Source organism: Carcharodon carcharias, chromosome 17 (assembly GCF_017639515.1).
Source record: "Carcharodon carcharias isolate sCarCar2 chromosome 17, sCarCar2.pri, whole genome shotgun sequence".
In the NCBI taxonomy this organism is placed as follows: domain Eukaryota; kingdom Metazoa; phylum Chordata; class Chondrichthyes; order Lamniformes; family Lamnidae; genus Carcharodon; species Carcharodon carcharias.
In genome coordinates, this window is record NC_054483.1 from 118,053,246 (window position 1) to 118,070,405 (window position 17,160).

At 41.0% G+C, this 17,160-nt stretch overlaps 1 protein-coding gene across 8 annotated transcripts in view; it reads left to right on the top strand.

Annotated features, from left to right (window-relative positions):
* The window catches only part of add3a (adducin 3 (gamma) a), a 318,245-nt gene that overhangs the window by 210,709 nt on the left and 90,376 nt on the right, over positions 1 to 17,160 (top strand). For 7 of the 8 annotated variants that reach the window (XM_041210398.1, XM_041210396.1, XM_041210394.1 and 4 more), the window contains one exon: positions 3,658 to 3,876. In XM_041210398.1, the coding sequence (XP_041066332.1) occupies positions 3,682 to 3,876 (195 nt within the window). In that variant the 5' untranslated portion in view covers positions 3,658 to 3,681. Of the gene's footprint in view, positions 1 to 3,149; positions 3,218 to 3,657; positions 3,877 to 17,160 lie in introns of all 8 variants that reach the window. The other variant, XM_041210397.1, reaches the window with a different exon arrangement.

Genomic DNA, 17,160 nt, shown 5'->3' on the forward strand with positions numbered 1-17,160 from the left:
TACGGATCATGTCAATGGGTCTCCTGACCATGCTGCTCCAAAGACAGAATCTGATTGGAGGAGCAGCAAGGGCGGGAGACCCATTGAGCAACTGTTTGGGGGGGAAAATAATTTATTTCCTGTCATTACCTGTGAATAAAACGTTCTAAGCAATCGCTAATTGTCAGTTAATGACTCCTGTCAAGTAAGTGAAAATCATAGTTAGAAAGCTGTTTATCATCTAGATAAAATAATAAAATAAAAGGTATTATATACTAGGCATTAGTATGTACTATTGTGAGAATATAAATTGAAGGAGGTCTGGAATTGTCTTTTAAAACTTATGCATGTATAGTTATTTTAATGTGTCTGAAACAGGTCAGTCCACTGTTACAATAACTCCAAATCTGACTCTACGACAGCAACCAGCCTTTTCACAAAAAATGCGGGCTGAAAAGAGCCTTTGGATTAATAAATTTACATTTTATTCATTCTGTGCTGGACTAATGGCATTCCCAGTAAGAGAGAAGGTTTTACCTCCTTCGGGACCTGGCTGGTATCCTTGCTGTCACCCCAGTTCCCAATCTATCCTCTTGCCCTCTGGGGGTAACACAGAGTAGGATTTCCCAAGCTCCACAATGATCTCCCACATCTTTGTGAACTTGCCTCTCAGACCTGACTTCTGAGTCCCAAGCAAAGGGATTGATACTGGAAGTTATTGCAACAGCCTTGTAAATAGACCCAAGCACCACAAGCTCAGTAGCATTGTGTGTCTTCAGTAACTTTACACCCCAGCAGAACTCTTACTTCTCACAAGTGTGGTTAGTTAGCATTATCAGTGTTCGTAATGGTTGAAACCAGAGTGTGAGCCACTTTTAAAATAAATCCCCATTTTTTTACTGGTGCATTTCCACCAGAAAAAAGTGTACAGGAACAAAACACTACACCACACAGGAAGCTGATTATTTTATTCTTATCCAGATTATGCAACAGGCCACTGCCCTTTTGGTACCGTAGATCTTGCTAACCTAACTAAAAGGTAAAGTGGCAGAAACAAGAAGGGCTATCTGACAATATAGGAATGGGGGTAGAAAAGTTATTGAGTGAAGAGTCCCAGAAATGTATGCCAAAATCTCCTGATCTACACTCACAAACTGGACTGAGTTTTAGTGCTGGTGAATTGAGTTTGAAGATGAGGGAGCAGAAGTAGTCAGAAGGCCTCAAAGCCTTAGATGGACAACAAAACAGCATTTTGATCTGAGTAAATGAAATCCAGTACAGCAACTGAAATTAATGTAGTGCCTTTAACATAATGAGATATTCCAAGGTGCTTCACAGAAGCATTATAAAACAGAGTATGACTCCGAGCCTCATAAGGAGAGAATTGGTTAAAGGTCCAAAAGTGTGTGAAAGAGGTTTTAATGAGTGTCTTAAAGGAGGAAAGTGAGGCAGAGAAGTGGAGAGGTGTAGGGAGGGTATTCCAGAACTTGAGGTATAGGCAACTGAAGGCATGGCACCAATGGCAGAGCAGTTAAAATTGGGGATGCGCAGGTGGCTAGAAATAATATCTTGGAGGGTTGTGGAGCTGGAGGAGATTGCAGAGATAGGGAGGGTTGAGGCCTGAAGGGATTTGAAAATATGGATGAGAATTTTAAAATCAAGATGTTGCTTGATTGGGAGCCAACATAGGTCTGTGAATGCAGGGGTGATAGTGGAATGGAACTTGCTGCAAGTTAAGGCATGGGCAGCAGAGTTTTGCATGTCCTCAAGATTACGGAGGGTGTCTCTAGATCAGCAGGGGTCAATTCTAGAAGTAATGAAGGCATGAATGAGGATTTCAACAGATCTCAAGTTAAAAGGAAACCCTAAAAAAAAATTCAGCACACATACAGAAGGTAATGATGTAATGTGACTGCATTACCTATTAAGGAGCTAGTGAGAATGAGAAGGGAGTCACTGAAAACAGGGCTACCCTAGAGGAAATCTGAAGAGACCTTGGCGAAAAAGAATATCTTGAATTCTAGATACAAGCGCTGAACTGAGGAAAATTTGAGTAGAATGGACCTATAGTTGATTTTAGAAGTTTGAGAGGTGATCTCATTGAATATATAAAATCCTGAGAAGATTTTCCAGCCTGGATGCTAAGGAGCTTTTTCTCCTGGCTGGAAAGTCTAGACCTAGGGGTCATAATCTCAGGATAGCGGGTCAGCTATTTAGGGAAAAGCAGGAAATTTCTTCTTATGAAACTTTGGAACTCTACCTGAGTGACAGTGGTTGCTCAGTCGGTGAGCATGTTCAAGACTGATTGATAGATAGATTTTATGAGTACTAAAAGAATCCAGGGATATGTGAATAAGGCAGGTCAGTAGATTTGATGTAAAGTTCAGATGTGATCTTAGTGAATGGCAGAGCAAGCTTGATAGGTCCTAAGGCCCACTTCTCATATTTCTAATGTTCTTATGGCTTGTACTGCCCATGAAATCCAAGTAGGAACAGTTGAAGTTAAACTAAACTAAGTGGAAGGGAAATAATACCTGGGAATTAGGAGAATGAATTGGGGGAGAAAACATAACAAGGGGAAAAATTGGTTGGAGGTAGTGGGGGAAGGGAGTGAATGTCAGGGGAGATTAGGTGTTAGGGAAAGGGAAGGATGAATGAAAAGCAAGGAGCAATGGAGAAATTGATGGGAATTAAGCATGAGTTAAATGCTTGATAATAGAACAGGGGGGATACTAAATAGTACAATAGAAAAGGGAGTGATTCATCACAGAAGGAGGGAAATAATGAGCAGCACTTTGGAAGAAATAAAGAGGGAAGAAGCTGTGAATAGGACATGGGCAGGGTGGAAGGAAAGTGAGTATTGGAGGAGAGTACCAGTTCGATTAGAAGACTGGAAGTAATGTACCAACCAATTTAAATAGGTTGGAATTGATGTGACTTGGTCAAAAATTACAATCTTATTTTCAAACATATTTGTCATCCTCTAAAGGACATGGGGCTAACATATTGCTCCCATTTACTTCCAGGAGCTGTTTAGCTCCCACATGTGCACCAAAGGAAATGGGAGGCACCTATTTCCAAACCTATGCCAATATTCTTTCACCAGTCAGGAGGACATGTAGATTCCACTGTACAGATAATACCGTCTAATCCCCTCTGTTCATGTACAGTGAGATGCCACAGCCTATGACTGCCACCTGGAGTGCCTCAAATCAAGAAACTAAGTGGAGGGGATTAAGTAAGCATTCTTGTACTCTTTGTATGGTGCATTAAAGTGGACCATTTCATTCTCTACACAATGCTCAATTTATGCAGAGATTAAATGCATAATGCTGATGTAGCCTTTCCATTTGTCCTTAAAAGAATTGTTTCCCTTTTTCTGACAGTAAATATGTATTCTGTAGATTTCCCTTAAACATGGTAGCCTTGCATTTTTGATGTAAGGTGTTGCCATGCAATGGTCTTCAAAATATCATCAGCAATTGTTTTGGATTGAATTATATTACTTTTTGGCTTTTTTCCTGATGGTCTTTAATGCAACATAAGGAAGATATAGCCCAAATATCTGTAAGACTTTTTTGGAAAATTAAACTGGAGGACTTATTTCCAAGTGTCATATCCTGTTTCCATTTGTGCTTTTCGTGCAACAGCATTAACATCCTACTTGTTTATTTGTAGGTCAACAAATAGACAACAGTGACCATGAGTGGTGATGCCAACCACGGGGTGATAACTTCCCCTCCTCCACCCAGTGTGATTCATAAAGGGAACTATTTTGACAGCATCAATGAAAATGACCCCGAATATATTCGTGAGAGGAATATGTCACCAGATTTGAGACAGGATTTCAACCTGATGGAACAGAGAAAGCGTGTTTCTCAAATACTACAAAGTCCTGTGAGTACAATTCAAATAACTGGTATCACCTCCCTTGGAATTAATTTCTGCAATTTCTGTGTAAAAGTCGTTTCCAGAAGCTTAAAGTAGAGGCAAATTCTGTTTTATAATGGTGTAGTATCTTTTGGAAAGGATTAAGATTGTTTTATACCTTACTTTGAATTTACAGCACAGAAAACAAGCCACCCACTCCCCATCTTATTCCATCTCACCCTATCAATGTATCTTTCCATTCCTTTCTCCCCCATGTACTGAATTAGCTACCCCTTGAATGATAATCACCATGCTATTTGCCTCAACTACTCTGATGTAGTAGCAGATTCCACTTTCTACCATTTCTGAGTGAAGTGGTTTCCCCTGATTGATGACTTAACTTATTTATGATACCTATTTTCAGACTTCCCCACAAGTGGAAAGATCATCTTAACATTTAGCCAATCAAACTTCTTCATCATCTGTTATCAGCTCACCATTCAGCCTTCATTTTTCTAGATAAAATCCCCAGCCTGTTCAGTCTTTCTTGATAGTTATAACCACCCTGTTCTGGAATCACTTTTGTCAATTGTTTTTGCACCTTCTCCAGTACCTCTATATTGTTCTGTAATATGGAGACCAGAACTGAGCACAGTACTCTTGTGTGATCTAACCAACTTTATAGAAATGTAACATAATTCTCCTGCTTTTGAATTTTATCCCTGTAGAAATGAAGCCTAGGGTGGAATTTAATACCCTTCCCCAAGGGGAATTTGGAGGCGGGGGGCATTTAATTGGGCAGGAGGGTGCTGGATGGGGACCCCACCGCCCTCACATCTCTGCCCCCATTAAGTCTGTGGTGAGAAGGTCAGAGTCACATGAGGGGACATATTTTATTAAATTTTTATTCTCTTTATTTTTTTTACACAGCGCATCAATCTCCCTGAGGCAGCTCCATGCCTCAGGGAGATTGAAGCGCTAATTCTCACGCATGCACAAACTGCATGTTGGGCCTGGCTCTCCCTCCTCTCCCTGCCCACACAGGCAGTGCTCAGTGCTGCCGCTTGCGATCCACACAGGGCGGGCCTTAATTGGTTCACACGCGTGAAATCACAGTGTGGAGCCAATCGCGAGCGGCTGTCCCCTCCAAGAGCAAAATCCTGCCCAATGTGATTGATTCTTAACTGCCCTCTGAAATGGATGAGCAAGCCGCTCAGTTATAGTCAAGAACCCAGTTCACCACCACTTAGCACGTTTAGAGATGTGCAGTCAATGCTGGACTTACCAGTGATGCTCACATCCTGTGAATGAATAAAAAATATTGTTTTTAAAAAATGCCTGTCACACAAGTGAAAGTAGGGCCTTAAGTGTCTGATCTTAATCTTTGTAACATTACTTTCTTAAAACTGTAAAGTAACTCTATCACTCCTTACAGGCCTTGACATTAGAAAGGCAATAGAACATCATAAATGCACAGCATAATATTGTGTCCATGACTGGCATATATATATATATATATATATTGGCTGCTATGGGTTTGTTGTACAGTTTTTAATAAAGAAAGGGTGAAGCATCCTTGGTGTAGAATCTACTGTGTTACAGAATGTTATGGTCCCAGCTGATACTACTGGACAAGCCAAATTCCAGGAAGGAACTGGCTTGGTAGATCCTAATTTTTATTTTTTGTTTAGATACGTGAAGAGTGGTTGCTCATAGGGGTCAGCTGATGGACTTTTAACAAAAGAATAAAAAATTAATTAAACCAGAAAAGATTAACTATATTACAATACTCCTTTGCCCACAACTATACCTTCACAGATATACACAGATTTGTAAGAATAATACAAGTTACAAAAGCTATCTTATACTCTAATGTTCACAGCAAGTACACAGTCCATGTAAACCAAAAGGTGACCTGTGGTCAGACACACCACACTCTGAAACCAAGTGACAGATGCCACCCCAAACAGTTGCTATAGATCTCTCATCAACTCCCCCTGCACACTTGTCACACTGTGAGCCAACCGGTCTCATTGAACTCCGTCTTTCCCAAGGGAGTTTCCAATCTCCACTCTCTGTTATCTAGTATTTGTTTACCTTGCTCTGGACACTTCTCCCAAACCAACACTTTCTCTCAGACACCTTCCGCAAAGGTCCACCTCCAGGGATTCAAACTCTCCTTCCAATGTTCCTCTCCTGTGGCTCGCCACATGTATTCATGTTTTTTTTCCACTCTCATTGATTGAGCTCTGCCAACAGAATACCACTGCTTCGCATGCCCATAGTAAAGAGTTACAGACCTTCAGCTGTCTCTTTGGATCTTCTGGTTCGTAGAAGCCAGTTTTTGCTTTAAATCTGCTTCCTGAAGCTTTTTTTCTTTTTAAGCTTGCTCCTTACTGTCACTTCCACAGAACAGGACCATTTCCAGACTCCTGCTCTTCCTTTGACTAGAAGGTCGTCTTGGGTTCTTTCCTTTCTGTCTAACTCCTTGGCCTTGGGAGCTTTCAGTTCTTTTGGGAAATCTCTATCTGCAGTTCCCTCTCCCAGTATCCAGCCTCACTGGAATCCTAGCTTCGACTTCAGTTTGGGACTTGCTATCTGTCCCTCTGCTGTTCAGTCTCTCTAACAGCCACTTTCAACTGAACTCAAACTGCTTTTTAGTTTTTTCTGGCACTGTGGGGCCTCCCTCACTGGCCACCTGTTTCAAGGCAACAGCACAATTTTATCTCTAATCTGTTGGCTTTAACTCTCCTTCAAGAGTCGTAAAAATTGCATAAGAGATGCATGTGTACAAATAGAGCTTTAGACCTGCTGTTACCACTCAAAAATGGAATTAGATCCCAGGTTTCACCTTTTGACCCACAAATAGAAAAAATATAAATTGAACTTAAAGATATACCTTATTCCTAACACAGCCAAATACATACATAACTTATTTAAACTATCTCTCTTTCCTAACAAGAACAAGAAAGAGAATTGAAACACCTGTTCCCTTCCCTTCCCTTACTGTCCGTAAACGGTGTGTTTTTGAAAAGGAAGTTGTGGTTGTTTCTTAACTCTTGACTTTACGGTCAATTTGAATAACCTGCAGCATGTTTTTCTTGAGCTTAGATGAAGGGCATTATTTATTCACAAGTTCATGGCAAAAACCTAACCCTACATCTCATTCTTACAGTCATTCACTCATTCTGGAGAAATCAAGCTACAAGCAAAAGAATAGTTAGTAAGTCATGTTGTTGGCTCGTCTTGGTGTGGCCTGGTGAAGTAGAGGTCCTTTTCCACTCTTGAAATGTAGCTAGGAGAATTCAATAACCAAAGTCATACATCAAAGTAATTGCAGGATTCCCTCGAAGTAAGAGATCTCCAGCAGGTCACAAAACTTTAGTTGCTTGGTGCCTGATTATTCAGAGGTCGGTTTTCTGTACTGGCAGACTTTAAAAGGGGTAGGCTTGGAGACCTTACAATGTTGCACTCTCTAGTTTTAAGACATAGATGTTGCTGCCTTTGCTGCTGCTGCTATTTCTTACTGTGTTTTTTGCAGACTGGCTGGTTTCTCCCTCGTTCTTGGGTAATGAGATTTGTTATCTTTGGTCAGTTTCGGTCATGTGATTAGCTGATCAATATTTCTATTGTCCACCAGAATGGTTTGAAGCCTTCGCTACACAATGGGGGAATGGATGGTGGCCATTCACACCTACTTATGATTAACTGGTTTCTCTGCAGCTCAGAGATAGTGTGTCTTGGGGTCCATAGGTTTTGAGTTTTGGATGAGTTCACAAACATTAGGAGTCGTGAATTCCACAAATGCTTTCACCTTAGTATGTTCATTCAAGAGGGACACCCCATCCATGGGCATTTAACTAGAAACTTTCTAGAGACTTTAGGTCATTGAGGCTGTGTACATATTACAAAAGTCTCCTGACCCTTGACAGCCATCTTAGCCTTTTAATATCCATTTTAAGAAGAAAAGGCAGTTCCAGAAAATTTGTACAGTCCTTATCTGGGCATGACAAGAGATATCATATTGGAAAGCAATTCTGTAATTTTATAAAGGCAGTTGTCTCTTTCTAAATGGCCTCATTTAAAAGTTTACCATACTCTTCTGTGAAGTAGACTTTTTTTTCATTCATTCATGGAATGTAGATGTTGTCGACAAGACCAGCATTGATTGTCCATCTTTAATTGCCCTTAATAAAATTATGAGTAATGTTTTTAGGTCCCACACATACTTTTTCTCTATTAACCAGGCAGTGGAATGTTATGGAATAACCCATAGTTTCCATTCGTGCCACACCATGATGCCTGGGAGACAAATTTGTTTCTGGTAGTTCTACCTCTTTTGATTCTTTCTCATGTACCTAATCATTTCTCCTTTGCTTCCTACTTCCCTCCAAAAAAGTACATGCCTTTTTTCTGCTTCCACAATGTGTCGCAAGAAAAAACATTTAATGGTAAAAGGATAGTTAGAGGAGGAGTGAAGCCAATTAGGGACCAAAAAGTGAATCTACAGGTGGTGGAAGAGAGCATGGCTAGGGTATTGTCTTTACCAAAGAAATTCATAGTGAAAGAGAGGGTAGTTAAGATACAAGGCTAAAATTGATAAAGAAGAATTAGAAAGGTTGATTGTATTTAAGATTAATAAGTCACCAGGACTGGCTGGGATGCATCTGAGGATGCTGAGGGAAGTGAAGGGTGGAAATTGTGAAGAGAAATGGCCATAATCTTTTGATCTTTCCTAGATATGGGATGGTGCCAGAGGATTGGAGAATTGCAGATGTTATACCGGGGTTCAAAATACACCGGGATGGCAGGCGAATTTGCCCTTAACCTTTCAAATAGCCCATGAAAAATCAAAGATGGGGGCAAAAAATTCAAAATATTGAAAGAAAGGTCACCCCCATACATACACTGTAACCTCTCCAGTCTTGAACTCTGAAGTTGGGAAACACCAGTTCTCCGGAATTTTTTTGGCTAGCCCCGCAATTCTCAGACTCACTATTTGTGGTGCTGCAACCAGAGCCAAGGAGAGAAATCATGGGCTCTGTTGCTTCTCCCCTTCCTCTTATTCCAATCACCCACTCGTTAACCCTCCCCTCAATCATGCATGTTATTTTTTTCCCTTTCAAGATTCACCAATCAATTCACCAAACAATCACAAAGGTCTTAGTAATATGATAATGCCCATTGTTGGCATTTAGTGCAAATATCATCTGATATATATGCAGCATTGGTCATTTGTATTAAGAGCAGCAATGAACTGCACTGGTAGAGAGTGGCAGAGAATTACTGTGTGTTTGGTGAGAAAGGAATAAAATTTAAAATTTTAAGAGTTAATCTTTTGTAAAATCTAGTACTGCTTTATTGCAATTTAGCATTTTATTTAAATTTGTTGTTTTTAAATTTTAAGTTTCTTAGAGGCTTGGGCAGGGCTAATGAAGCAAATTAAGTAACTGGCCTAATCTGCTCCTGTAACTGCCAGATTCATCTGAATCTCAGTAGTATAAATAAGAGAGGTTTTGTGCCTTGTCATGGAGTGCACTGGTACAGAGTGGAATTGCTGCGAGTTTGGTGAGAAGGGAGTGTGGTGAAGAAGAGATGGAGGTGCCCTTTTCTTTGTCTTTCTCTGTCTTTCTTAGCCTGCAGGAGACCAGGAGTTGAAAAGCTTCACGAGAGGGCTGAGTTTTGAAAACATCCAAGAGTGACATCACAGGAGAAACATAAATTCATCAGTTGGTGAGAAACTGCAGTTAGGGATGGTCTTCAAGTAGCTGAAAATTAGAAAAACACATTTTTAAAAGGAGTTCCTTTGATTTCAGTGAGAAACACAAGCAATAGCAAAGTAAAGTTAAGGCCAGGTAAAATAAACTAGTAAAAGTAAACCAAAGTAAAATAAACATAAGGGAAGTAAATCAAAGCCATGGTTGTGTGGAATGTGTGCCCTCTAATATAGGGAAGTTCAGAATGCTACCACTGTCCTAGATGATCACATAAGGTGCAGGAAGTGTCACCAGCTGCAGAACCTGGAGTTCTGGGTTTCAGAGCTCGAGCGGCAGCTGGAGTTACTGTGGTGTATCTGCCACGCTGAGAGCTACATGGATAGCCTGTTCGGAGCTTAGGAGCCTGGAGGCAGAAAGGGAATGGATGACTGCCAGGCAGTCCAAGAGCATGCAGGAGTCCCCTGGGGTCCCGCTCGCCAGTTGGCTCTCCATTTTGGATATTGGTGAGGGCATTGGTTCCTCAGAGGAGTGCAGTCTAAGCCAAGTTTGTGGCACCACAGGCTATACAGGAGGGGAGGAAGAAGCAGGCAGGAGCGGTAGTGATAAGGGATTTGTTAGTTAGGAGAAAAGCCAGGTGTTTCTGTGGCCTTAGACATGACTCCAGATTGTCTTCCTGGTGCCAGGATCAGGGATTTCACTGAGAGACTGCAGGACTTTCTTCTGGGGGAGGATGATCAGCCACAGGTCATGGTCCACATTGGTACCAGTGACTTTGGTAGGAAAGGGGATGAGGCCCTGAAAGCAGATTTTAAGGAGCTAGGAAGGAGATTGAAAAGCAGGACCTTTAAAACAGTTATCTCAGGATTGCTGCCAGTCCCATATGCAAGTGAGTATAGAAACAGGAAAATTGAACATTTGGCTGGGAAGCTGGTGAAGGAGGGAGGGCATCAGATCTCTGAGGCATTGGGACTGGTTCTGGAGAAGGTGGGACCTGTACAAGCTGGACGGTCTACACCTGAACAGGACTGGGACGAATATACTTGCAGGGAGATTTGCTAGTTAAACTAGATTGGCAGGGGTGGGGGGGCGGTGGGTGGGGGCGGGGGGCAGTTAAACTAGATTGGCAGGGGGCTGGGAACCTAAGGGCAAATTCAGAGTAAGGAGCAGGAGTTGGAAAATTAGTGAGTGACTCTAAAAGACAGAAGAAGCACAGGTTAAAAAGTGTATAGCACAGGAATTTGGCAGTGTCAAGAGGTGTATATGTGCAAGGAGTATAGCAAATAAAGCCGATAAGCTGAGGGCACAGGTAGATACATGGCAGCGTGATATTATTGATATGATGGAACGTTGGCTTAAAGAGGGGCAAAAATGGCAGCTCAACATCCCTGGATATCGGGTTTTCCAGGCAGGTTAGAGAGGGGGCTAAAAAAGGTAGGGGTGTAGCATTGTTGGCTAAAGAATCAATTACAGCTGTGAGGAGGGATGATTTACTAAATCAATCATCAAATGAGGCTGTATGCGTTGAGCTCAGAAATAAAAAAGAGGCAGCCACTTTGCTAGGAGTGTACTATAGACCCTCAAATAGTGAGAGGGAGATAGAAGAGCAAATATGTAAGCAAATTTCTGAGTGCAAAAACAATAGGGCAGTAATAGTTGGGGGCTTTAACTGTCCTAATATCAACAGGGATATGAATATGTAATAGGTGCAGAGGGCACAAAATTATTGAACTGCATTCAAAAGAGCTTTTTCAGCCAACACCTAACAAGCCGAAAGAGAGGGTGTACAATTCTAGATTTAATCTTAAGAAATGAAGCTGGGCAAGTGGATGAAGTAGCAATGGGTGACCATTTTGGAGATGACCACAATACAGTTAGATTTAGCATCATTTTGGAAAATGACAAGTTGGACAGGAGTAAAAGTTCTAAATTGGGGGAAAGCAAATTTTACAAAGCTGAGAGGTGAGCTGGCGAGAGTGGACTGGATACAGCTACTAGAAGGGAAAATGGTGTAAAATCAGTGGGAGGTATTCAAAAGTGAGATTCTATGGACACAGTATAGACATGTCCCCACAAAGAAAAAGGGTGGTATTGCCAAATCTAGAATCCCCTGGTTATCCAGAAGCATACAGAGTAAGATAAAGCAGATAAAGAAAGCTTAAGACAGTCACAAAAAGCTTAATACTGTACAAAGCCTAGAGGTGTATAGAAAGTACAGAGGCAAAGTGAAAAAGGAAATTAGGAAAGCAAAGGGAGGATACAAAAATATATTGGCAGGTAAATTCAAAGAAAACCCAGAGATGTTTTACCAGTACATTAAGAGCATGAGAATAACTAAGGGAAGGGTAGGTCCTGTCAGAGATGCACATGGCAACTTGTGTGTTAATATGCTGAAGATGTGGACAATGAGTATTTTGTCTCTGTCTTCATTAAGGAGAGGTACGATGCAGACATTCTAGCTGAGGAAGAGTGTGAAATATTAGATACAATAAGCATAATGAGAGAGGGTACTGGAGGGACTGGCATCCTTGAAAATGGATAAATCACCAGGACCGGATGGTTTGTATCTCAGGTCCTTAAAGGAAGGCAGGGAGGAAATAGCGGTTGCTCTGGGGATCATTTTCCAATCTTCATTCGATACAGGCGAGGCCTACGAACATTGTACCAATATTAAAAAGGGTGCAAGGGATAGGTCAGAAAATTACAGGCTGGTCAGTCTGATTTCAGTGGTAGGCAAATTATTGGAATCAATTCTGAGACACAGGATAAGCAGTCACTTACGCATGGATTGATCAGGGACAGTCAGCATAGTTTGGTTAGGGAAAGAATTTCTTACTAACTTAATAGAATTTTTTGAGGAAGCAACAAGGAGGATTGATGAGGGAGGTGCAGTTGATGTTGTCTACATGAATTTTAGTAAGGCATTTGAGAAGGTCCCACATGGCAGATTGGTCAGAAAAAGTGAGATCCCACGGGATACTGGGGAAGGTGGCGAGTTGGATCCAAAATTGACTGAGTGACAGGAAACAAAGGGTAATGGTCAAATGATGTTTTTGTGAATGCAAAGTGGTGTCCAGTGGAGTTCTTCAGGGCTTTGGGGCCCTTGCTGTTTTTCATATATATTAATGGTTTAGACTTAACTGTTGGAGGCATGATTGGGAAATTTGCAGGTGACACAAAGATTGGCTGTATAATTGATAGTGAAAAGGATAGCTGTTGTCTCCAGAAAGTGGCTTGGTTGAGTGGGCAGAAAAGTGGCAAATGGAATTCAATCCAGAGAAGTGTGAAATAATGCTTTTGGGGAGGACAAACAAACAAGGGAATACTCAATAAATGAGAGGATATTGAGGGGGGTTCAGAGAGTGAGAGACCTTGGACTGCATGTCCACAAGTCTCTGAAGGTGGCAGAACAGATGGATAAGGTGGTAAAGCACATGGAATGTTTTCCTTTATTGGATAAGGTATTGAATACAAAAGCAAGGATGTAATGATGGAACTGTATAAAACACTGGTTGGGCCACAGCTGGAATTTTGGGTCACCATATTACAGGAAGGACATAATTGCTCTAGAGAGGGTACAGAATATTGCCAGGGCTGGAAAATTGCAGCTATGAGGAAGGATTGGATAGCCTGAGCTTGTTTTCCTTAGAACAGAGGAGGCCGAGGAGTGATCTAATTGATGTGTACAAAATTGAGATGCCTTGATAGGATAGCCAGGAAAGACTTGTTCCCCCTAGCTGAGGGGCATAGATTTAAGGTGATTGGTAGAAGGATTGGAGGGGACATCAAAAAAAGCTTTTTCACCCAGAGGCTGGTGGACATCTGGAATTCACTGCTTAAATTGGTGGATGAGGCTGAAACGCTCAGCTCATTAAAAGGTACCTGGATCTGCACCTGAAGTGCTGTAACCTGCAAGGTTATGGACCAAGTGCTGGAAAGTAGGATTAAAAATTAGTGTTTAGTTTCTTTGGTTCTCTCTTTTTGGCTGGTGCAGACATGATTGGCTGAATGGCTTCTTTCTGCGCTGTAACTTTTTTATGGTTCTATGATGTAATGCAGTTTTAGTTTGTGCACCCTATAGGTGATCCCACTGGAATTATTAAATAAACTAGAGTACAAATTTAATATTGTTAATTTGATAGGAAAATATTCCATTAGTTTCTTATATTACTGTGCACATGATAACACTGATTTCAGTGACTGCCTCAGCCTTCATTGACATGTTCTGCATATTGCACCATTTGCTCAGGTTACAGCAAATTCATATTTGGGGGAAAGATTCAATATTTACAACCCAGATAAGCTACACAAGATCTTTTCTACTTCTACGAATGGAAGACTTTCTAGGTGCATAATATTATTAAATATAATTATTTCATACAAGGGGTGTAACTAGGCTCTATTTTATCAGTAATCTCATAGGATAGAAAGAGCAAATGACTCCTGAGCAACAAGTGGAATGTTTGAACAGCTTAGGTCTTCACTGTCGATGAGAAGCATTGGAACCCTCTGAGGTGTCTGTGCGACACAACTTTTAAGAGGCCAAAGGACAAAGACTAAATGGCTCACAAATGTTTCTGTGTTTTCTTGATCAAGTCTGACAACTGCTGGTTGCTGCTTCTCATTGCAATATATTTACAATATCTACAATGCAAGACAACTTTATCACAATATTTCAATACCTCAAAAAACTCAGAAGTGCCAAGATAGAGTGGGATAATAGGTAAATAGACAAAACAGCAAGATTGAAGTCAATTCAAAAGACCCTTAAGAATCATCTGCAGTGTAAAACAGGTTACTGATTCACTGAGTCCATTACACACTCCAGTCCTGTAAATTTCACCCCACAAAGCCTGCTCACAGTAAACCTCCATTAGCAACAAAATAAACAGAACTCCAGCCATGATTCCACCCTCTGTTCGAAGATAATTATGGATGACAAAGGCTGGCTCAGTTCATCTCATCCATCCAGAATTAATAAAAAGGACATATGTATTAAGAGTAGGCCATTCCGCCCCTTGAGCCTGCTCTGCCATTTGATAACATTGCTTACATTATGCCAGTGACTACAACTCAAAAGTACGAAATTGGCTGTAAAGCTTGGGACATCTTGACAGTGCTATAAAAATGTAGGTTTTGGTCTTTCTATCATTACTTCTACATCCTGTAGGCAGAATGACTGTAGCAGTGGTGAAACTGGAGGCCCAATGCTGATTCTGTAAGGATAATTAATCACTGAGCAATCGTCTGATGTTAGGAAAGTGGCTACAATGAAACCACTACATTTACAAAACAATTCAACTCTGTAGCTAATGCAGTATGGTCATTCTGACTTGTCTGGCACCAATCCACAATATGCCATAAATGGCATCTGCCCCTTTTATGCGAATGACACTATCTACAGGATTTGTCAATCAGATATATACCAGCAGCTCGGGAAAAAATGTAGATTGAATTGTTGATCTAAATTTTTCTGAGAACTATCATACATTGTACAAAAATTCAGCGTGATCTTAACTTAAGAATTGGATTTTTAAGCCAAGATATGTTGTATGCTGAATTTACAGCCTATCCACAGGTTCCATATGATGTTGCATCACGTTTGTACTAAATAACTGTGTAAATAGTATTTTCCTAAAAATGTTCTTTGAGGTGTGAGACATTTGTACATATAGTATTTTTTTAAATTGTTGCTTGAGAGAAAGAGGCAAATTAAGTGGAAAAATTAACAAATAAGAAACGCCAACAGCAAAAAAAGTGTGTGCCAGGAATATCCTGAGAGAAATCATTTCTAGAAACATGGAAGTCATAGAATTGGGTTTCTATAAAGACCCTTTAAGGTAAAAGCCCTTTATGCTGTTTCTCATGGATTTTGGTGGGGTGTTTTTTTTGCCAAAGTTGCAGTGGACAATCGGGAATCCTCTCACACACCACAACACCACCCCCCCCACACCCCAGAGAAATAGTCCCAAAGTGTGACATGTTTGGCTATATTTTAAACAGGATTGGGGAAGGGGGTGAATGCGAACCCGGATATAGAAAAGAGGTGTAAAACCTTTCTTTAAGCAATCTCTTAGTGACAAATAGGGATTTCATTCCCAGACTTTGCCAGAGTAATAAAATGGGCCAATCCCCTCCTTTGCATCAGTACCGGTTTTCAGTTTCTTACATTTATTTTGATAAGGCCCAAGATTCTCAAGCCTGTGGTACATCAACACAGCATGTCATCAGAATTGTGTCTACTTTAGGGCATAATGAAAATTTAGACTACTTAAATGCTGGTTTAAATTCAAAAGAGAATTTTGAGGTGTGTACAGTATTTAATTTTGTGATACTAAACCTTAAAAGCGACTCCAAAACCACCACCCCCTTGCCCACAGACATCCCCCAATGCCCCCGCTCCACACACTCATCATCCAATTGGATCTAAAATATTTAGAGATTTCACATCATTTTTCAGCCAAAAACACTCATTTGTTGCGTGCTGCTGCTGACCTTTGGACAGCTTTGTGGTTTTCTGGAGGGCTTTTCAAAGAAAATGGGAACCACAAAGCTGCCCAAAGGTTGGAAACAGCAGCACAGCAACTGACCTGAAAGACAGGCTCTTTTTTTAAAAAAAACCTGAACTGTCAGGCTGACAGTCCCGATTTTTTTTAAAGCCAGTCTTTCAGCACTGGAGCTTTGGTTGCCCAGTCTAAACAGCAACAAGAAACTCCATTTACAACATTGAGCCTGGGCCTTGGCTGCAACAGCCCTTGTCCCACTGAAACGATGCAGGAAGATAAGTGGCTGCTTCAAACTTCGCTATTTTGCTGCTCCTTGTGCTTTGTATCCAATCTAATATATCCAATGTTGGATTCTCTCTGGCAATCTTTGCACTCACAATCAGGTGGCTGTACTGTGGCGCTGTTTATGCATCTTTATGTATTGCCCTTCTCCCTCCCTCCCCAAGCCTGTTTGTTGCTTGTGTTATTTTCATTTTGTCTTGAGCTGCTAATGGTTCACTCTTGCGCTCTCATGTTCTCTCTCTGGCATGCGCCCTCTGCCCCTCGCACACACTCACCCTCTCGCTCTAGGATTGCCAAGGAAGTGCTAACCTATAAATATGTTTGATCAGAGGTGTCTGTTTGCTGTCGGGCAGTGATTTTTTTTTAAACTTTAAAAGAGTTGCATCAAAAGTGGAGAGTGAAACTGAGAGTACCGGTCCAGCTAAAAGAATTGTAGCTAGCAGTTCGGCGCATCCAAAATCCTGACTTATTTATGGTTGGTACTTTGCTGGCAATCCTGGCAAAAGTGAGAGCACCTCACCTATAAACACACACATATTTAAAATTGAGTGGTGTGTGCTCTCTCTCCACTTCCCATAGGGAGAAGTAGCACTTTGATTGATGACTGATGTTAATTTCATTTCTTGTAGCCTAAAAGACCCTGGCAACAAACCAGAGAGAGAGAGCCATCAGCAGCTCACTATGAAATTAAAATATGAGCAACAACAATCAGCCCAGACTTGGGAAAGGAAAGAGGAGGCATAAAGATGTATGTGGGAGGGAGTAGTGATAATTACTCAGTGCATTTCTGTGTGTTAAAATGGAGTCAC